The sequence below is a fragment of the Myxocyprinus asiaticus genome, chromosome 21 (assembly GCF_019703515.2).
Source record: "Myxocyprinus asiaticus isolate MX2 ecotype Aquarium Trade chromosome 21, UBuf_Myxa_2, whole genome shotgun sequence".
Lineage (NCBI taxonomy): Eukaryota > Metazoa > Chordata > Actinopteri > Cypriniformes > Catostomidae > Myxocyprinus > Myxocyprinus asiaticus.
Window position 1 is genome coordinate 25417322 of NC_059364.1, and position 24057 is coordinate 25441378.

The following is a 24057-nucleotide window of genomic DNA, read 5'->3' on the forward strand; positions in this document are numbered from 1 at the left end:
ATATTCTTCATGTCAAATGATAATGGAGCGCGTGCTCTGCTCGCTCAGGTAGACGATACAAACAAACCAGGAAGTGTTTACAAGAACATGTTGAGCGCCATTTACAGGCTTTAAACATGGCAAACGAGGTCCGATATTGCGATAAGTGCTCGTACATCTTTCTCAAATTCTCGTTAATCTTATATGCAACACTTTTCTGGGTGAGTTTGAGCGCTTGTTTTTTATTCTCGCCTATGTAATAAATCAGTGAGGCAGGGCCATGTTGCTGCTACGTCAGCAAATGTGCGCAATTTGTGTTTATGTTTTCGGAAAGGAAGGATTATACAGTTGCAGAATATTAGAAGTTTGCTAACCGTAGCACTTGTAGGTCTGTATATGTTTGTACATATTTAATTGTGTTACATGTCACTAATTAAATTGTTCCAGCGTCCTTGACCACACCCTCCTCAATAGCAGGCTAATTCTCCTCCTGTTGGATACTGTGGGTTTAAGAGATTGTGTTACTCGTTTAATCATTGATCTTTTTAGTAAATTGATGTTGAAAATAGCAGCTGCTTTCTACGACGTTGTATTTATTTATTTATGTTTTTGTAAAAATTAAATTAGGCAATCAAAACCTAAAAGTGTTGCACTCTATTGTTGCATTGTCTGTGTGTGAAACAGTGATGAAGCAGTGCCCTTTGAAGAAAGGACAGGATATGTTCTCTGTCCCTAATCTAGCATCAAAGGCCATTAGACAGACCATCATTCATAAATCATGAAAATATACTGCAGTTTCATTCATATTTTCCCAGGATTGCTAAGCAGTACTTTAACCCTAGAATGCAAATGTGGGTAAAAAAAACTGAATGAATGTCTACATTTTGACTATATATTATTATTTTTTTTATTTTTTATTTTATTTTATTTTTTACATGAAGTGGTCTTTTGATCTGCCACTCCAGGTATTCCTCAGTTAAGGTGTCTTTGACCATGTGAACATTCTTTTTTTAACATTTAGTTTAATATTAACTATGAACATGGTATTTAACGTATATTTAATTCCATAAAAAATGGAAACCGAAAACAATCAATGTATTACAAGAGTAGTACCAGTGTTCAATGCATTGAACACCATAGTAAACACAGTATATGGGCCATATAGGACCCACATATACATTCTAGGAGTATACTACTATTTTTCTCCCCAATTTGGAGTGCCCAATTCCCAGTGCGCTCTAAGTCCTCGTGGTGGCGTAGTGACTCACCTCAATACGGGTGGCGGAGGATGGATCTCAGTTGCCTCCATGTCTGAGAACGTCAATCCGCACATCTTATCATGTGGCTTGTTGAGCGCGTTATTGCGGAGACGTAGCATAAGTGGAGGCTTCACGTTATTCTCCGCTGCTTCCACGCACAACTCGCCACGTGCCCCACTGAGAGCGAGAACCACATTATAGCGACCACAAGGAGGTTACCCCATGTGACTCTACCCTCCCTAGCAACTGGGCCAATTTGGTTGCTTAGGAGACCTGGCTGGAGTCACTCAGCACGCCCTGGATTCGAACTTGCGACTCCAGGGGTGGGGGTATACTACTCTTGTAATACATTGATTGTTTTCAGTTTCCATTTTTTATGGAATTAAATATATGTTAAATACCATGTTCATGTTCATAGTTTTGTAGTATGCAAGTATAGCAAATTGTCATTCAGCCGATCAGTTCCCATGGAGCAACCTGAGGTTAGATGCCTTGTTCACGGCAAGGGCACAATGGTAATAAGTCCTGAATCACTTTTTAGTGTGTTTGAACCTCAGGTTCAAAGTGTGTTTAAAACTGTTGTGTTTGGAAATGGGGCCTGTCTTGATTTGATCAAAAATGACTTTTTTCAAATAGTAATGGTGCTGTTTTTTACATCAGTAATGTCCTGACTATACTTTGTTATCAGTTGAATGCCACTTTGGTGAATTATAGTACCAATTTCCTTCCAAAACAGCAAAATCTGTACATTATTCCAAACTTTTTGCCGCCAGTGTATTTCTTAGTAAGCAACATGAAAGCAATTAAGGCAATTTTAAATTTCTCTTTATTTTCTGCATTATCAATGCATTATTAATTTGGAATTGAATCTTAGTATATGCGCAAATGTTAACAAATATGACAATGTACACCAGTTATATCATACCGGTAAATGTTAATTACACTAAGTTCATATTGATTCTATAATGCCTGTACTCATTTGAATATTTATAACGAGTTAAACGGAGCTGAGTGTACTAGGCTATAATAATCAAATTAATGTTTCATAAACACCCAAGTGGCTTTAATTCTTTAATTAGTGAGTAACTTTTTCTGAATGAGGGACATTCTAAATCTGCGGAAATCTGCAGTAAAATAGGTAGTTCAAGAACAGATTGGTACAAGAAGGAATGCATTAGCAAAACAAATCTATTGCAAAAAGCCTATATGCACACATACTGTGTGTTAACATGCATAAAGGGATTTCACAGCAATAACGAGTGCCCCATTATGTTGGGTATGATTTGATTATGCCATTAAGCTATGTCAGTGGAGCTGTGTTAATTCCTCTGGGTTACAAAAGTGCATTTGCTGTTCTGTGTCAAGCACATCTTCAGTGACATTGTTTTCTCCCACATCTACTTTCACGTTACACATTTCACCTCACACCACATGCTTCAATTCTTTAATTAGTGAACAACAGCTCAAGATCATTAGAGTATGATAATCATGCAGAATTTTTCCAAATGGAAATCACACACCCCACCAGGGGAGCTATTAATATTCAAGGTTAGAATGCATTAGCTCAAGAGGTCAGCATTTCTCTTAGCTCTACTTTTTGTTTTTTTTACTCATGAATGCCTTTAAGTGTGGAAAAGAATACTAAAGAATGCTTGTTTTGACCCATGCAGATTTTAAAGATTCTCATATCACTGAAATATTGTTGATCATCACCCCAACTTTGATCTAGTTTTGACTTAATGGCAAATTGTTTTATTTGTCTCAGTTGGTAGGTGGCTTCATTTTGGCTATTGGCATTTATGCAGAGGTGGAGCGGCAACGTTACAAAACCCTAGATGGAGCATTTCTGGCTCCTGCCCTTATCCTTATTGTTCTGGGTGTGATCATGTTCATCGTCTCCTTCATCGGGGTCCTGGCATCACTCAGAGACAACTTGTGCCTTCTCAAAGTGGTAAGTTTTCATCTTTCCATCATATTTTTTGCCTGTAGTGGTGTCCTCTGTAACACAAACACTTTATTTTAGCATTTTGCTTATTATGTATAATTGATTTTCAGCATAAAACACTTCATGTTCCATTCTTTATAATGATGCTTTTGTAGGGAGGAAACAGAAAAATAATAATGATTGGGTGCTTGTAAAAGACAATTTTAAAGGCAGTAGAAAGTGGAAAACATTCTTATTTTCATTCTCTGATCCTTTTGGCGAAGCTTCTTAAAAGATGCTATTTTGAATGTGATGTATTAAGTTTTACTGCTAAAGAAATTAATATGGTAATTTTAAACATGTATAAAATCATGACCACTCATAAAAGATAAAGACTCCAGTCATATTAACAATCTTTTATTCTACATGGAGAGGGTCTCCTATTGGGGGCTGCCATGTAAGGATCACATGCCCGGCCAGATGCTACTTGCTTAATCTCAGTAACCACCCTATTATTGAACACTTTCACTCATGGATTAATTTAATCATGGCAAATTGTGAATAGTGAATTTCTACAATGACGTTGGTAAATTAAAACTGTTGTGTTTGAATGATGCTGCTTCCATGGCCCAGGTGTCAGTGTAAATCCAAGATGACATAAACACAAAAATTACTGCGATCACCTTTAAATTATTTTGAAAGTAGCAGTTTCAAATTAGTTAAACTGTAAAGAGCTACACTACAAGCTACTAACAGAAAGTAGCTAACTACATTCTAATGATGAGATAAATGATGAGAGAATTTTCGTTTTTGGGTGAACTCACCCAAAAATGAAAATTATCTCATTATTTACTCACCCTCATGACATCCCAGATGTGTATGACTTTCTTTCTTCTGCAGAACACAAAGATTTTTAGAGCAATATCTCAGCTCTGTAGGTCCATGCAAGTGAATGGTGGCCAGAATCTTGAAGATCCAAAAAGCACAAAGTCAGCATAAAAGTAATCCATAAGACTCCAGTGGTTAAATCCATATCTTAAGAAGCGATATGATAGGTGTGGGTGAGAAACAGATCAATATTTGAGTCCTTTTTTTTTACTGTAAATCTCCTTTCACATCCTTCTTTTGTTTTTGGTGATTCACATTCTTTCTACATATTGCCACCTACTGGGCAGGAAGGATCATTTATAGTAAAAAAAAAAAAAAATGGTTGGGTAAAATACCCACTCCTATCAAATCGCTACTGAAAATATCGATTTAGCCACTGGAGCGTGGATTACTTTAATGTTGCCTTTGTGTGCTTTTTGGACATTCAAATTTCTGGCCACCATTCACTTGCATTGTATGGACCAACAGAGCTGAGATATTCTTCTAAAAATCTTTGTGTTCTGCAGAAGAAAGTAAGTAATACACATCTGGGATGGCATGAGGGTGAGTAAATGATGAGAGAATTTTCATTTTTAGGTGAACCATCCCTTTAAGGGTACAATACTATCTTTTTAAATGTTTAACAGTAAGATTAATAGTCCATTTTACAATCAGAGTATTTATCTTGCCCAAAACCAATGAGGATCTCAGTTAGGGTGACAGCATTAAATAAACGGAAAATAAAACTATAAATATTCTAATTTAAAAAAAAAAAAAAAAAGAGTTAAAAATGGTGAGGTACAGAAGCATTTGCCTTCCAAAATATTTTGCTACAGAAAGACAACTTCAGTGCAGCAAATGAATCAGTGATTCAAGTACAGTTAACCAGCATAAATGAATCATCTCAATAAATGAATTAAGTAATACTTTAGTGACTAAACATTTGCCATGTGTCAAACACCAGATCACCTGATTTAGAATTAACATGAACCAACATTTACTGCAATACCAGTCAAACCCAATATGAAAATAGCCACACAATCTTTGCCTAGGCATCACATGGTCAAAGCAAGAGCAGCACTCGGAGCATATTCAATTCTTAAAATACAATTACCTGTTTATTTTCGACAGGGTTGAAAACAGGTCTGAAAATAAGAGAGAATACTAAGAGCACATCCTGTTTCAGAGCAGGAGAGGAAAAGTGCATCTCATGGACCTTTTTTTCCAATCTCTTGATACAGCTCCCCAATCACACACTAGCACACACTAGCAAGACAACAAGCTGATGGGAATCTTATGTTATGAGCTATTTGTATTCAGTAGTCCATCTGACTTGTGAAAATCTCACTGGGTGCTGTACACCCAATGACTCGCTGCCCATGTAGAACAGAAACTAAGATGCATGACTATTGCTTTACATTTGTTTCTGTGCACATGTCTGCACATGTATTTCACTTGAGATCCACTGTTTACTATTGCCTTACAGTTTCTCTACACGCTGGCTATTTGTCTCATTTTGGAGCTTGTTGGCGGGATTGTTGCTCTCGCCTTTAGGTCCCAGGTACAGTGTTCAATTATTTATTTATTTATTTTTTATCACTAATCGTTTTCCTCTTACTTGTGGCATATGTATTTCACTTCCTTTACAAATTAGATTTGCATTAGTACATTTTCTTGACAAATGTGTTTAAATATCCTACCTTTATAATATGATTAGTCCTTGGATGTAGATTTATGTATGTTTTTGTTAATTTAATGTCATTTCAGAATGACAGAAAGCATCATGGACCATTAAAAGAAAGTAACATTTAAAGAATTCAGTAGTAATATCAGTATTGGTCAATTCTTCAATCATTTAAAACTACATGGAAAATGTGTATCCATGGTATGTGGCACTCAATAGTCCTGAATGGCTGTTCTGTTGTTATTCACTTCATTGGGCTCCATGCTAATGTGAGAGAGAATTTTTAGTGGTTTGTGGTCGCTGGGTCATGATTTTTCTGATTAGGTTTTATTTCATAGTCTGCAGGAAGTGGACATTTGTTTGGCTTCTAGACACTCCAGCAGTCTTGATACAAAATAATTTTGATGGCAGTGCATAATTACCCATTATTGTAAACTTGATTTAAGTCATATTTCAGGGATTAAAGGAATATTCCAGATTCAATACAAATAAGCTCAATTGATAGCATTTGTAACATAATATTGATTACCACAAAAATTTATTTTGACTTGCCCCTCCTTTTCTTTAAAAAAAGCATAAATCGGGCCTGGGTATCTCAGCGGGTAAAGATGCTAACTACCACCCCTGGAGTTTAGAGTTCGAATCCAGGGCGCGCTGAGTGACTCCAGCCAGGTCTCCTAAGCAACCAAATTGGCCCGTTTGCTAGGGAGGGTAGAGTCACATGGGGTAACCTCCTCGTGGTCACTATAATGTGGTTCTCGCTCTCGGTGGGGCACGTGGTGAGTTGTGCGTGGATGCCACGGAGAATAGCGTGAAGCCTCCACACATGCTATGTCTCCACGGTAACACACTCAAAAAGCCACGTGATAAAATGCGCGGATTGACATTCTCAGACGCGGAGGCAACTGAGATACATCCTCCGCCACCCGGATTGAGGCGAGTCACTACGCCACCATGAGGACATGGAGCACATTGGGAATTGGGCACTCCAAATTGGGGAGAAGAAAACAAAACTTAAATTGGGTTCCAGTGAGGCTCTTACAATGGAAGTGAATGGGAGCCAATCTGTAAATGTTCAAATACCCCTTCACTTCCATTGTAAGTGCCTCACTGTAACCTCGATTTTTGCTTTTTTTAAAAAAAAGAAATGGACAGATGAGTTGAAATTGTTTTTTGTGGTTATATCAACATTATGCCACAAATGCTGTCGATTGAGCTTAACTTGCATTGAACCCGGAATATTTCTTTAAGAACCTAATTGTACCAGTCCCAATATTACTGCTATATTGTACCAATATACAGTACCAATATTACTGCTGTATTGGACAAGTTTAGTTCTCAATTCTCATTTTGAAACCAAATGAGTGCAACAACAAAGGTTTGACATTTTGTTGCAATAGCAAAATACATAGCATTAAACATTCCTGTTATAACGCTGACCTTCCTTTGTCCCGTAGACAGTGGACCTTCTCAACAAAAACATCCGTAAAGGCATGGTAAATTACTATGATGACCTTGATTTTAAAAACATCATGGACTTTGTTCAGAAAACGGTAAGAGGTTTACATTATAAAGCACGGTTAAAAAATGCAAGGTTCCTTATTTTTTGTACATGCAGATCTGGTGTGTGTGTGAGTGCCGACTTGAAAGATTGATAAAGATTTTACTTTAATGGCTCTTATTACTAATTAATAATGTTCAGATAGTTACTGCAGAGACAATGCCACTATTAAACAAAGTTTAAACTGCAAGAATACTGTAAATCTAAAGCATAATATAATATAAATTTAAATTGCTACCATTAAAAAGAAAGATATTTAGTTATTTCACACTCTGAAGCTATGCAAGTCCAGACCTCTCTTTTCACAAATATTAAATGCTTATTTTCACATTGTCACTGGTGAACCCATTTTGTCTTATTTTAATGTTGCTTAAAACATGTAAAAATGAGACTTCACACATTTGATTTTTGCTAAAGAGTAAAAGATAAAAAGATACTGGTAAAACCACTCAGATTTTATGACATTTCAGATTTCTGTTTAAGACCAGGAAGGGTGGGTGTACATACTGTATACTATAAGAGGTGTTCATTGGGGAACTTTTTATGAACATAAATCAGGTTTTACTAACTTGGAGTGCATTCAGCAATAACACATTTAAACCAAATTTTTTTGACATTTGCTTTATATACTGTAAATCATATGTAATTTATTTTAAAGTGTGGGGGAAATGCTATGAAGACATACAGTGAATAATTTTTTCCACCAAATATGAAGCTTTCAAAATGCCCAAACACTGATGAATATGTAGACTCTGTGCGAAGGGTTCAATTGTATACAAAAACAGAACAGCATTTTCATTTTATTTGCAAGCTCTTGGCTTTTTTTGTTTTTTTTTCTATTTGAAATGCCCAATGCGCTCTAAGTCCTCATGGTGGCGTAGTGACTCGACTCAATCCGGGTGGCGGAGGACGAATCTCAGTTGCCTCTGCATCTGAGACCATCAATCCGCGCATCTTATCACATGGCTTGTTGAGCGCGTTACCGTGGAGACATAGCACGTGTGGAGGCTTCACGCTATTCTCCGTGGCATCCATGCACAACTCGCCACACGCCCCACCGAGAGCGAGAACCACATTATAGCAATCACAAGGAGGTTACCCCATGTGACTCTACACTCCCTAGCAACCGGGTCAATTTGGTTGCTGAGGAGACCTGGCTGGAGTCACTCAGCATGCCCTGGATTCGAACTCGTGACTCAGTCAGCGTCTTTACTCGCTGAGCTACCCAGGCACCTAAGCTCTTGGCTTTTTTTGACTTCTAAGAAACACACTAGAATTGACCCACAAGGGCCAGTCAATTTCAGCTAATAATTCCTCCCACTGTGATGACCAAAAGGGAAATATTTAGGCCTAGCACATTCGCTTCAGTCCATTTTTAAGAAAAGGGGATTATTTGATGTTTGAATCACCTTCAATGCCTCCCACAGTAGTCTTTCACTGTGGTTTGTACACATCTTTTATTCAGTGCATTCAATTCTTTGATAATCTTTTACATTTTTGCAAGTGCTACTGTCAAACAGTATGCCCTACAAAGTCTAAAACTATGTATAGTGAATTCAAGGTGAACATTTTATTAGTTTCTATGTTCCGAGGGTATCAATCTGACAACCTTGGCTTTGGTGGCACCATGCCCCAGTACCAGCTGAGCTACAGGAACTTGTGTTTTCTTTCAGATGGCTTGGGATGCTGGCTTCCCTTTTACTTGTTTTTGACAGACATCCCATGCTGCTTAATTTATTTGCTTTCTGCAAATAAAAATTTCTGCTTTTCTGTAATCAAACAGTAATGTTCTCTGTTTTCTTAATCTGATAGTCATGCAGTTTGCTGAAGTAATTGTCTTAAATGTTATTCAGTGCCATTTAAATGAGCTAAGGGGCTGGAATATGAATTGTGCCATTCAGCTAGAGAAGACCGGAACCTAATATTTATTCATGCTCTTCCTCCGAAAGCTGTTGGCTCAATAAATTAATACAAAGCACCTCAGATTATTCATTTCACCTCTCACATTTCAAGGCCTGTCAACCTAGGAGGAATTTAGCATAAGACAATGCTAGAACTTTCAACCCTGATCCAAACATTTGCACATTACACAAAAATGTTGTCTTAAAAATATAGCATATAGCCTCAGTGGACTTTTAAAAGGGCTAGACAAGAAAACAATCAGCTTTACCATAAACAGTGGCATGAAACAATGCTGATTTTCCATTGAGAAGTTGTTTAACTGCTTTGATTCTTGTTTCTCCAGTTCAAATGTTGTGGGGGAGATGAGTACAAGGACTGGGAGGTGAACATGTATCATAACTGCTCTGCTCCTGGCCCTCTAGCCTGTGGAGTGCCTTACTCCTGTTGTGTGAACAACAAGGTTCGTCTGAATATTTTTAATTCTCTGTTGCAATGTGAACATGCACTTACACCCACACATACAGTGCCTATAGAAAGTCATCACACCTTGTCAAAATCCTTATTATTTTTCACATTACAACCCTGGAAATTTAAATAAATTCAATCTAACCTTTTTTACCAGTTGTATTTACATATTATAACCTTCAACATCAAAGTGAAAATGACATGTAAAAAAATATTAAATTAATTTAATTAGTAAAATACCTGGTTCGGATAAGTGATCAGCCCCCTAAGAGTAACCATCACAAACTTGCTCAGGTGCAACCAGTCCCCTTTATATTATTGGCCAATTACTCGGAAAATCAAAATATTATTATCGCACCGATAATGAAATTACCGCGGCTATTTTCGCCAATAATTTCTTAGTTTATTTACTTGCGGCTGAGAATTTCTGACTGCCTGCTGCTTTTTTTCTTCAGGCAGGGACATGCCATTTACAATATTCTGTTTGTTTCATGAGGCAATAAACAAAAACACGACGAAAACATGTATGTATGTTACTTGGGGGCAGTCATTTTCGTGTATTCATGAAACGAAAACAGAATGTGGGAAATAGCACATTGTTAATTACAGAACAGCATTGTGATTAAAACAAGTCCAAACACAACCTAACACAGTACATTTATTTTGAAATAATTCTCACAGAGTGACTCGAGATGGCTAAAAACATTATGTGAGTGAAATGAATGTGCTCGTTGTATTTTATGAGTTGTGACTTTTCTAACATTATGACTCATGACTATTCGATCTGTATGATGTTACCTATTCCCAATGCACGCACACACATAACATGCACAAACCACCAATGCTCTCACAGTCTGTCAGTTAGAATACATTTTTTAACATGTATACAGAGATTATGGTTAGTATTGTGTGTTTTGTTTAGTGTTCATTACATGCTGTTTATTGCCAAATTTTGGTCTATTGCATTATTACAGCTGTTTGAAGTTCATTATTCTCTCTCTGTTAGCCTGTCAACAGGATTACCATAAACAATCATGTAAATGGGCACCATACAATTTATGCAAGTGTACTGTCATTTGTTTGTCATTCAAATCAGCATTCTTCTGTAATATAGGAACATTTCTGGTTCATGTTACATCCGCCAAACCTTAAACAGCAGCAAGGCCAAATTCCAGGCTTTTAAATGACACATTTTTAAAATGAGAAGCTTTTAATGAATACGCTAGTAATTCCAGGTGAAAGGATTAAAAATTTAAATCGTGTGTGTGTGTATATATAATTTATCGGTATCAACCACAATGAGCTTTAAATTATCGGTTATTGGTATCGACCAAGAAATTCCATATCGGTGCATCCCTACCTAGATCGGGCCATCCCTCCAAACTGGATGACTGTGTCAGGAGATATTGATCAGGGAAGCAATCAAGAGGCCAAAGGCAACTTTGAAGGGTATTACAAGCCCTTATTGAGATTGATCGGTCTGTGCATGTGACAACAATCTCCTAAGCTTTACACAAAGCTGGCCTGTATGGCAGAGTGGCTAGAAAGAAGCCTCTTCTGAAAAAGTTTCCTTTGCACTTTGCGAAAAAACACTTGGAAGATTCTGATGCCATGTGGCAAAAGGTTTTATGGTCCGATGAGACAACAATTGAACACAGCACACCACCCAGAACATGCCAAACCTACTGTGAAGCATGGTGGTGGCAACATTATGTTGTGGGGATGTTTCTCTTTAGCAGGGATTGGGCCATTGGTCAGGATTTGAAGGGAAAATGGATGCTGTCATGTACACCCAAGTTCTTGAGGAAAATCTGTGGCTCTCTGCTCGACAACTGAAGATGCGCAAGTGGTTCCCCTTTCAGCATAACCATGATCCTAAGCACACCACCAAAAAACAACACAGTGGCTTAAGGATAGGAAGGTCAAAGTCCTTGAGTGGCCAAGTCAGAGCCTTGACCTAAATCCAATAGAAAACCTGTGTATTGGTTGGCCTGGGTAGCTCAGTGGTAAAATACGCTGGCTGCCACCCCTGGAGTTCACTAGTTAGAATCCCAGGGTGTGCTCAGTGACTCCAGCCAGGTCTCCTAAGCAACCAAATTGGCCCGGTTGCTAGAGAGGGTAGAGTCATATGGGGTAACCTCCTCGTGGTCACTATAATGTGGTTCGTTCTCGGTGGGGCGCGTGGTGAGTTGAGCGTGGTTGCCACGGTGGATGGTGTGAAGCCTCCATACGCGCTATGTCTCCGTGGCAACGCGCTCAACAAGCCACGTGATAAGATGCGTGGGTTGATGGTCTCAGACGCGGAGGCAACTGGGATTCGTCCTCCACCACCCGTACTGCGGCGAATCACTACGCGACCACGAGGACTTAAAGCACATTGGGAATTAGGCATTCCAAATTTGGAGAAAAAGGGGAAAAATCCCCAAAAAATCCAACAAAAAAGAAAACCTGTGTATGGACTTGAAGAGAGCAGTCCATTGCTGCTCACCCCTCAGTTTGACAGAACTCGAACAATTCTATTAGAACAACTTTATTTTTCTGAGCCATTTTTGCAATTACTTGTAATCAACTGGTGTCAAGGAAGTCAGTTTCCCTCAAGTTCACACAGGTGTTCTTCCAGCAGAGTAAACACAGGTGTTGTTCATCTCATTAACTATGGGCATGCTCCACTACCGTTTGACAATTGTCCAAATACTTAATTTTGAATGTTTCTATTGTTTAATCATTTAAAACCTAACAAACTTACTTAAATGTTTTGCTTGAAAGTGTGTTTGTGCTAGCTTTCTGTAAATTAAATTTAGTTATATAATGCAAAGACATTCACACATTTTTTTTGTGTGTGCCTTAAATGTCTAAATAAACAGTGCCCCCTGGATAATTTAATTGTTTTTCCATGATGTGTTCATTTGACATTTTATTAATAATTCATAACATATTAGATCATAGGACTAATAAAGTAAGTTTCCCACAATACTGTGTCCAAGATCTGATTGCAAGTGTCGTTTCTTTAAACATTTACTTCTCTATGTCTGTGGACGTTGTGGGCACCAGTTTGCTGAAAAACCTAAAATCTAAATATACAAGTCTGCTCTAAACTAAGAAATATAATCCTGGGATAAAATGGACAATTGTACCATGCCATATTTAGCTGTGTTTATTACGTGCCATTTTTAGCTTGAACATATTACAGATAGTATGTGCACACTTGAGGGAAACCAGAAGCATTCACTGCTTTTATGGTTGAGACTTTCATTGAGTTACTGTTTGCTCACATGAAGGGAGACAGAAGGAGTAAAGGAAAAAGTGTGGGCAGATAAACGGCATAAAAAAAAATTCACTTGTGTTTCAGCATTCCATAGTCTTGTTCTTTGCTGTTTTAAACCCTGCTGGTGTCAGATTCACTGAATTAATTGGCACATGCTGAATTTCACATATTGTACAAAGCTGTGAGTTGGGCTGGTACTTTGTCATAATACAGTCTCGTGTTCTATTTTTGAAATGATGTTGAATATGAATTATTATCTGCTCAGGCTTTCCAGCTTTTATAATAGTCAGTGCTTTAATTTATGAAATCTTTAAGTTAATAATGTCACTGCTTAATATGCAGGATTTATAGCCAGGCAGATGTGACTCTTCAAGACACCAACAGTTTTTGTTTGTGCTTCATTTATTTTCTTAAGCATTATTAACACAAACCCAGTCATGCTCAACACAAGTAACTTGATATTGGACTAACCTGAATGTTGTAAGAACAATGCTGAAGCAGACTGGGATTTTGTGTAACAGTCAAGAGAACTTTAATTTTTCATTATGTTTAGTACAAGGACAGAGCCTTTTTTCCATTGTTCACCCAAAAATGATAATTCTATCATCATTTACTCACCCTTATGCTGTCTCAAACGTCTTTTTTTTTTCTGCGGCACACACACAAAGATATTTTGATGGAAATATGATGTGAATAATATTCATACAAAGGAAGTCAATTGGGTCCAACTCTTCAAACTCTGTTTATAGTCTGTTTATAGTGAAAAGGAGTTACATTTTGGTCTGTTCTCACTCTAAACCGATTGTATCATTTCAGAAGACATGGATTAAGCCACATGAGTCGTATGGATTACCTTTATGCTGCCTTTATGTCCTTTTTTGGAGCTTGGAAGTGTTGGACCCCATTGACTTGCATTATATGGATATACAGTGTATTCACATCACATCTCCATCAAAATATCTTTGTTTGTGTTCCGTAAGTCATGCAAGTTAAAGACGGCACAAGAGTAAGTAAATGATGAGAGAATTTAAATTTTTGGGTGAACTATTCCTTTAAGGCATGCTGTCCACAGAGTGGTGTTTGACATTAACACAGACAGGCCATGTGACCGAATTTCCTCAAGGTGCGCTAGCTGCAACAATGTGTGTTTATCTAGTTAGTTAAAATGTTGATAACTTATCCACCTTTTTGTTTGTGAACCTTATATTAAAGATTACAGATTAATAAAGGAATGCTTGGTTTAACCATGTGGTCCCTTGAGCTGAGTTTGCAGAGCTTAACATTTTGGTAATTACATTTTGATTTCATTTAATGGGACTTTTTATATGTGCATTGAAGACCACAACAGTTATAGTTTTAGGCGCAGTTGTCTTCAAACACATTGGCATTTCAATTTTCATTATATTCTTAAGTGATTTACAGACATGTAATTTATTTGTATACCAATCTACAATACAAATAAATAATACAAGCAAAACTTTGCAGAACAGCATTCTCACTGAAGATACTACTAATACATTTTTGGCAGGTGATGGGTTGTTGCCTTTCACTTTTCTATCCACTTTTCAGGTTGGCTCTTTGGGTAGTCTCCTGATGTACTTGTCAATTTAAATGTACTATTACTGTTGCTTCTTTCGTCAACATCCGTTCTGTATGGGTATCAGGCAAACAGACTAAAACCTCTGTGAGTTTAAATGACATAAATGGGATCAAAATTGGCATGATGGAAAGCTTTTATGTTTAGAAGTCTAGACATTGCTTGCTTGTATATTAAACTGTTCAAAGTGTAATTTTACATCTGTGTTCTAGCCGGTTAAGAATGTGAAATAGTAAGCTGGCTCAGAACTGTTTTTTTCAGAGGTTTTGGTTCTAGCCAAATTTAAGGCCTGACCTCAAATTAGTCCTTCGACACAATCTTAGAGTTGATCCGATATAATTGAGAAATACGCATTTATAAGGTTAACTAGATAGATGTTTTTGTACCTTAATGAGGGAGTTAAGACTGCATTTTCTTTCTGTTCTACAGCCTTCTGAAGTTGTTAATACCATGTGTGGATTCAAGGCCCTGGAGAAAGAGGTATGTTCCCTGCTCACTGCTCTTTTTATGTCATATGAGAGACGCATCTGTTCTCATTAAAGAAAAGAAAGATAGAGCGCCTTGTGTATGTGCATTCTGAAATTTCAGAAGTGCTCTGTTTGCTGAGTTGATCCATCTGGTCTCAGAATGTTGATTTTTAGGGATCAAAGGTTTGAACAGTAATAGTTTCATCTGGGAAGAGCAATGAGAACTACCTCTGAATTCTAATGGGCTGTGAGGATATACAGCATGCAATGAATGATGATCTGCCTTAGAGGGGAACAGCATCCAGTTATCTCTCAATACATTTGCCATCCATGACTTTACAACATTGACTTTTAAGGAGCCATACATTGATGGCAAGTTATTGACTAAGTCATATGATAATAAAAAAAATGACCCCTGAGTGTGACCTGTGTTTCTATGCCCTGCCCTTTTTCTGCAGAGGTTAGACAATATAGAGACCATTTACATACGGGGTTGCACTGATGCAGTCTTCATTTGGTTCATGGACAACTATAAAATCATGGCTGGACTTCTTCTGGGTATATTGCTTCCTCAGGTAAGATTCGTGCTTATCAAAGAAGGGTTGTAACAAATGGTCATCATACTGTTATTAAAGTCATTTTTAGTAATAAACAGTAAGCTCCCTTTCTTTGCATACAAAGACATCTTGTAAGTCTATTAAAAATACCTGCAAGCCTGCCAACTACAAATACTGTATATATTCTGTTATGCTTTATTTTTAGCCAATTGTTTAGACCTGTTTTTCAAATGGTAAGTGTTTGAAGTGTTTAGTATAAGAGTTAATGCAGTTGTTTTAAATTAACTTTTTCATCAGTCTCACTCACAAGCCTTTCTGTTTTGCTAATTAACCACCAGATGGTTTTCTAAAGAACAAAAGCCTTTGATAAATATATAAGATTGTTCTTTATGTTGTACTTTTCAACACACCGTTTTCCTGGGTTTTTTATACTAAAGATTGGCCTCTTGTCACACTTCACATTTAAACATGTTTTTTCAAGAAGGACTAACCAGCAGGTTTTGTTCAAACAGTACCTAGTGCAGTTTGAGAATTTGAATGGAAATTAATGTAATTTTGCATTGAACACCACAAAATCGGCACCTCTAGTGCTCAGTTTTTCCCCTTCATTTTCAAATAACCATGCTTAACCCCAGATTAAAGTGCAAACATTTCCATTTCATTTTCACTTGGTCTTGGTCTTTTTCTTTGCTCAGTGAAATGAAAAGATCATTGAATGCTCTACAAAAGCACTGTTTCAAGCTCTGTGGTATCCATTCCAAAGAGTAAATTAAGCAGTTCTCTGATTAGTGGATCTTTGCTATTCAGCAACATTGGTTTCACTAGGAATTCTACTGTTGCACACCGTTTTGCACACCAAGTTGAAATAACAGACTGATGGCTTTAATAGAAGCATTGATTAACAACTTTTGTTCTCACAGTAGCTCTATTTAAAGGTTTATAATCAGTCATCACAAATCAATAAGTCTTTGAAGAAAATAAATGGGATTTTTTTTTTACTTTTGGAGCTCAAATATTTTGCTCTACAACTTTGTGAGTGTAAGATGTGCCATTTAATATTTGGAAAAAAAAGCCACAATGGGTGTTCTTTGGAACTTTGGAAGCCCTTAAATTTCTATTGAAATATTAAAAAAACATCCATCCATCCATTCTCTATAGCCGCTTATCCTATGTAGGGTTGCGGGTAGTGCTGGAGCCTATCCAAGCTGTCTCAGGCTGAAGGCAGGGAAACACCCTGGACAGTTGGCCAGTCCATCCCAGGGCAACACACACAGACATGCATGTTCACACACTCTCTCAAACCTATGGGCAATTTAGAGTCTCCAATTCACCTGAACTGCATGCCTTTGGACTGTGGGGGAAACCGGAGCACCCAGAGGAAACCCATGTGAACACGGGGAGAACATGCAAATTCCTCACAGAAAGGCCCAGGTTGAGCCAGGACTCAAACTGATGGCCTTCTTGCTGTGAGGCAACAGTTCACCCACTGAGCCACGTGTCGCCCTTAACAAAACATGCCAACAATTAATGTCCCAAACAGGCAAGAATTATGTAGCTTTTTAGGGATATTTTATCTAGTGTATGTATTCAGGTTTCATCACTGTTTGTGCCTGTTCAGAAGTACATTCTAATTAAGTACCCCCCCTTTATAAAATATCTCCATTAAGTGTTTTTCACACTGATGAAGAAGTGGCGGTGAGAGAAATTGTTTGAATGAGCTGACACTTTCTCTCAAAAGAGTACCACGAATAGACAGGTTTTCAACAAATTGGCAGTCTGGAAATCTATCTCACTTTCAAAAGCAGCCTCTAGTGTGCAGCTGTGTCCCTCCACTTTAACCCGTTTTAAAGAGGTGCCTTGATGCACTGGAAAAACACGGCAGCATAGAGCAGTCACAGATACGGATTATCATATTCACATAAATTTGGAAACCATTATGTTGTCATTTCAATAATGCTGCAACTTCAACAACCCCTTAATACACAGGAACACATACACACATAAAAAGAAATATTATTCTTGTCTCTTATAATGGCTCCAGTACATTAAAGGTGATGAGAACAGGGAATGGGAACAAACAAGTTTATATTAGATCAAACAGTCCTTATCTGAAGTCTGCTTCACAGGAAATGATGTCTGGAGAGTTTGATCTGTAATAAATAAAGGTATTGCTGAGAAAGAAGTGTGGATGGGTTGTACTTGCTAGTCTTGATTATAGGGGGGGTCGGGTTAACTCCCCCTATGTATAATATAAACATAATTATACATGTTAAATGTTAAATTATGTTCATGTTCAGATTTATTTTTATATTTAGTAAGAAAGTAAATAGCAAGTTGTCATGTACAGTAGCAGTGTTACTCTTTCTGTGTTACTGTGTATTTACATAAGTAAAAATATGCATTTAATTGTATTGTGTATGAATTCTCAGGGGGATAAGTTAGTTATGAAATAAACAAAAGTAACAAAGCCTTTTTTATAAATGTTTGTGATTTTAGTTTTTTGGCGTGCTCTTTACCTGGCTGTACATCACTCGTGTGGAAGATGCCATCGAGGACTACGGTAACTACACAGATGGTCTGCTGGACAGTGGACCCCAGGGGACCAAGCGCCAAGGCAAGCTGGCAAAATGCTGCAAATGCATGCCTTTGATTGATTGAGTGCAGTTTTTTTACAAGAAAGTTTTACATTGGATGAGACACATTTGCAGTGGTTGAAATTTATTATTTGTTGTTCTGCGAAACACAACAGTGATGTTACTTTCATAATATCTGCTACAGATACACTGGTCCAAGAAAGTCCTATTTCTACTGCCAATACTAAATTTTTTGTACCGTTACACTCATGATTCATTATTACAACAAGCTGAAAATGGGTAGTCCAGAAAAGTGAACTCGTCAGAATTCAATGTTAGGACTGACCTCTTGTCTCATTCTCTCAGGATCATTCTACTACTGTATTTAAGGCCTTAGGTACACTAAAGATGCCATATATTTTCATGACACCAGAGTTTTTAACTATGTTGACTGTAATTGCAGTCTCAGCACCTTTTGAAACTGATTTGAATATTGGCACTCTGTCATTCTCGAGTGAACAGTGCAGGTCTTTTTCCAACTCAAATATTGTGCTTTGTTTGGGAGAACATGTAAGGCCTTTAGAACTGCAGCCACAATGATCACAATAAAAGGGCTATCTTTTTTTAATTTGTAGAACCTTTGAATATTACATTGAATAAATACAATAAAACACTTGTAGAGTACACTGAAAAGCTTTGTAAATCCAATCCCGTAGTCGTTTTCTACTGTAGTTTTCTGTGTGCCTTTTTTTGATTTTTTTTTTTTCTTCTAATTATTTTTTATTTTTTTCCTGTTCATAATATCATAACCATTATTACCTCAAATTGCCACAACTATGGAAAAAGGGTTTGTTTTATAAATTTTCACAATGATACTGCTCATTATGGGCTGCATTATTATTGTTTATATTTTGAGCATCTTATAATGAATATGTAATATTTAGGTTTTATACAAGTCTTTATTGGTCTTAACATCTGGCAAATCAGAGCATGTGTACCTTTTATCTTACTCTTTTAGTGTCTTAATAATCACTTATTTTGTATTGCAAAATGGTGATGGCTTTATATTTCCTTTATTGTCTACTTTATATTTTTCATTGTTTCTTTTTTCAATGAACATACGATCCAGGTAAATAGTACACTTAACCTCTGACCTGTATTTATTTTAAATGTATATGAGCCTTTTGTCATTAAATGACAGCAGAGTCATCAGATTGCATATTTATTTCAAGTTTACTACTGAAAATGTTGGCATATTACTTAAATGAGTTTTTTATGCAAAGTGCATTAAATAACGCATTAGTTTCTGTGTCATATGCAATCAAAGATAACTGTAAACAAACAGGTTGAAGTTAATGTTGTACAGTTTATTTTTCTTGTTTTTTGTTTGTTTTTTTTTTTGGACTTTTCTGATGCCTTATGATTTCTATGTGTTAGTATTGACCTCACTGATAAAGTATGAGTAACAGTGAGTGTTTTGCTAAATGAATGAATAAATGATGTTTACAGAGCTGTGTATGCTGCCTCTTTAGTGGATTTTCTTATTTATTCTCTGTCATGCTGGTTTGGCTTTGTATGGGGGCTGCCTCACTCTGAATATTTCACTCAGGGATGGGTAGATATAATAAATATGTAACTGTGTAATGGTCTGGTTTTTCCTTTTTTTTTTTTTTTTTTTTTTTTTTTTTTTTTTTGCCATTTGTACCATCTTTTTACACTGAAGCCTTTACAACTCAGTTACAAATTGATGACCACAGCTACATGTGCTTCCTTCTCGACAAACTGAAGGTTTAACATTAGAAAGAAGATATGACAAATAATTTGACGTGCAAAGGAGAAATTTTTATGGGCTTATAAGGGTGTATTTCACACACCAAGGCACAAAAATGTTTTTTAGTACTCAAACATGACCAGAAACTGTCTACTGTCTGTACTAGAATGTGTATGTATAATGAAATTTCAGATGTCTATAATTAATTTCCTTTGTGCTGTAATACGCTATGCATGAGAAATTTGTCAAGTGGAAGTATTTGAAAATCCTTTGCAAAACCATAAACCTTTTGTACAGAACATTTCACTTAACATTTAGTGACTGAATCTAGTCTGTCTAAAATGTAATTTGTGTTAGTCCAGATGGCACACGCAGGATGTTATTTCTTTATCCAAATCAATGTGATGATAAAAGCTAATTGTGAACTGTTATTTTGTAAATAAATGAACTGAACCAGACTCTGGTAGTATTTGTTTTTCATAAATGTCTAAATGTTAAAGTGTCTACACACTACTTGTGTGACAAAACAACATGGCGCCGATCTCAGCAGAGTTTGTCTTTAGGAGAAACAGCAACAAACTACATTTAGTAAGAAACCTCATTAATATTTTACATTAAAACCTGTTTGATTCAAAAGAGTTGCCTTTAGTTTCATCTGATATGTCATTTTAAAAATGTAATCGATTTATCACAACGGCACGCTGTTGAACACAATGACTATGTATGTGGACTATAGGCTCATTTTCCTTAAAATATCCTATATGCACTGTGCATTATCACATTGAGAATCAATGGGTACATCCAAAAGCTGGAAAATTTTGCTTTCATAATAGCATTCTGAGATGCTATTTTTCTCACCACAATTGTACAGAGCAGTTATCTGAGTTACGTAGACTTTGTAAACCCAAACTAGTCTGGCCATTCTCTGTTGACCTCTCTCATCAGCAAGGCGTTTCCATTTCACAGAACTGCACCTCACTGGATGTTTTTTGTTTTTGGCACCATTCTGAGTAAATTCTAGAGACTGTTGTGTGTGAAAATCCCAGGAGATCAGCAGTTACAGAAATATTCAAATCATCCTGTCTGGGGGGCCTGGGTATCTCAGCGAGTATTGGCACTGACTACCACCCCTGGAGTCACGAGTTCGAATCCAGGGTGTGCTGAGTGACTCCAGCCAGGTCTTCTAAGCAACCAAATTGGCGCGGTTGCTAGGCTTAGTAGAGTCACATTGGGCAACCTCCTCGTGGTCGCTATAATGTGGTTCTTGCTCTCGGTGGGATGCCTCGGAGAATAGCGTGAAGCCTCCACATGTGCTACGTCTCCGCGGTAACACACTCTACAAGCCATGTGACAAAATGCCGGATTGACGGTCTCAGACGCGGAGGCAAATGAGATTTGTCCTTCGAGATTCGAGTCACTACACCACCACGAGGACTTAGAGAGCGCATTGGGAATTGGGCATTCCAAATTGGGGATAAAAGTATATATTTTATATTTTTATAAAAGTATATATATATATATATATATATATATATATATATATATATATATATATATATATTAGTATACTGTACTATGCAGAAGTTTTAGGCACTTGTGAAAAATGTTGATAGTGAGGATGTCTTCAAAAATAATGCCATATTTAGTTTTCATTTATCAATTAACATCATACAAAGTCCAGTAAACATAAAAACAGCTAAATTAATATTTAGTGTGACCACCTTTGCCTCAAAACAGCACCAATTCTCCTGGGTACACCTGGACACAGTTTTTCTTGGTTGTTGGCAGATAGGATGTTTCTTGGAGAATTGGTCACAGTTCTTCTATCTATTTCAGCTGTCTCAATTGCTTCTGTCTATTTATGTAATCTCAAACTGACACGATGTTCAGTGGGGGGCTTTGTGGGGGCAATGCCATCTCTTGCAGAGTGCCCTGTTCTTCTAATCTTTTCTATTCGCAAAAGTAATGTTTGGGAGCCTAAAATGTATTTTCCTATTGACACACTAAAGCTGAAGATATAAATAATCATCTTATGACAAATGTTTTTGTGAAATGTCTTAAGTGCCTAAAACTTTTGCACAGTACTGTACATTTGGAAATTTGAGGATTTAACATGAACTAACAATGAACAATACTTTTACAGCACTTCATTGAATCCAGGTTCAATAAAAGTTAAGCTTAATCGAAAGCATTTGTGACAATGTTGATTAGCCCACCACAGAAAATATTTTAGACTCGCCCCTTGTTTATTTAAAAAAGAAAGAGAAAAAAAAGCTAAAATTGCAGTTACAGTAGGGCATTTACAATGGAAGTGAATGGGGCCAGTCTTTAAACATTAAAAAACATTGTTACAGTCGTTACAATTGTTACACATTGTCACCTCATCACAATGTCTAAGATAAAAAGTTTTCCCATATGAGCACAATAAAATCTGTCACCCACCTTAAGTTCAAATAAAGCTCTCACTGACCATTCCAGAACAATAAATTCACAGACATTTCACTGAACATGATTCAAGGAGTGTTGGGGACACAATCTACATAGGGACACCAGTCTGTCATCATGTGTGTATTCAACAGCTATGAATATTAAACAACAAATCCATTAGCATCTTCAAACTCTCACCATTTCACGGGAGCTGAATTGTTTTCACAGAGCCTATGCACTCATTGTACTTATGATTCCTTTTTGTGAATGATCAATGCTATTTATAACTGAAGAAAATCTGTTAGCGAGAGTCATCTGAAGAGAGCAGCAAGGAGCTGGCAGTTAATCAAATGTTATTCCCTGGTTTAATGTCTGAAGAACTCTTCAAACTCAATCAAATGTGATTTCCTACTCATGGAGCTGACAATGTTCTGTGCCTTTGGCATCTTTTGAGCTACAGTATGAACTGTCGACCATCATAATTAAAGGATGCAGCTAAATCAATGGAAAAGACCATTGGGCAGTTTCTGTTCAACAGTAGAATTTCACAGTTTGATGGTTCTTGAAATTGTATAATAAGGCACAAAAACTGCAGGGTTTTGCGATAATGAATTTCTAAGCAAACCCTCCTCACCTCCCTGAGAGGATTACATTTACATAATGCAGATTTGTATTTGCTACATTGCATAAAATAACACCTGGATGGAAAGCTAAATGGTGTAATTACATGTAAATTTTAAGGCACTTTAAAGGTGCTGTAAGCGATTATGGCCATTCTGGAATTTCCACAAGCAGAGCTGTTGAATTAGCCACACCCCTTCTTTCCAAAATCCCGCACTCCAAAGATACCAAATGAGCTTTATCAAACCAATCTCATGAAAAGTCATACATAATTTATGAGGTGGCTATTTCGTGTGATGTCGCACGATTTTGTTCGCATAAACTCACTCACGTGCAAATTCCCAGATGTCTAATGCGGAAGTAAGCGTGAGTTTCTCGCACGAGGCGTTAAGGACATGCTTATTAATACTATGCCCTTATCCAAACCCCTTATCTAAACTTAAACATTCAGTAGAGTGTGTAAACATGATAGGAAGCTGTTGTGTGTGACAGAAGCAAGTAATTGTCAGGAATTAGATGTAAGCGATATCTAGCGACGTCATCGGCTGTAGTGAAAGTCGTGGGAATTAAAAGTGCAATCGCACAATATCATACGAATTAGCCAAATTTAGAAAAGTCGTTTGAATCCTGATGATTTCGCCATGAGAGTGTGTTGGCTTTATTGAGACCAACATTGAGCAGGAGTGGTTGTCAAAAACAACAGCAGCAAAATAGCGCCCTCAACTGACAACTGTTATGAGCAACATGGAATGAAATGGCATTAATTTGCCTCAGTAATTTGCTGCATCTATACAATACTATGAGAATGCGAAAAATAACTGACAGGCAGAAAGCGTCACAGACACATTTTTGTTTGCTATTTACAGCGTCTAGAGCTGTCACAGAGACCAGTGAGATTTCTGATGAAATTAGCCCAGGCTCTGTTAGCACCTTAGATTTTAGATTGGCGCCACCCACTCAGTCACTGAGGGTGCTTCTGAAGATAGTAGGGGTGCTCTGTATAAAGTGAGATGTATCGTAATTACAAATTTTTTAATAGAATAAATCATGTTTAAATGCTACTAAAACAACGTAAAGAACCGTTTTTCATGTACAAAACATTTATTGCTTAGTTTTTTTTTTTTTTTTTTTCACATGA

The 24057-nt window shown here is 37.0% G+C and overlaps 1 protein-coding gene across 1 annotated transcript; it reads left to right on the forward strand.

The window, feature by feature from the left end:
* Positions 1-30: 30 nt before the first annotated feature.
* On the forward strand, positions 31-18909 carry tspan15 (tetraspanin 15). The gene is made up of 8 exons (XM_051648637.1): positions 31-200; positions 3004-3189; positions 5516-5590; positions 7171-7266; positions 9520-9636; positions 14933-14983; positions 15429-15545; positions 18024-18909. The coding sequence occupies exons 1-8, from the start codon at positions 117-119 to the stop codon at positions 18183-18185; spliced, it is 888 nt and encodes a 295-aa protein (XP_051504597.1). The 5' UTR covers positions 31-116; the 3' UTR covers positions 18186-18909.
* The last annotated feature ends 5148 nt before the right edge of the window (positions 18910-24057 follow it).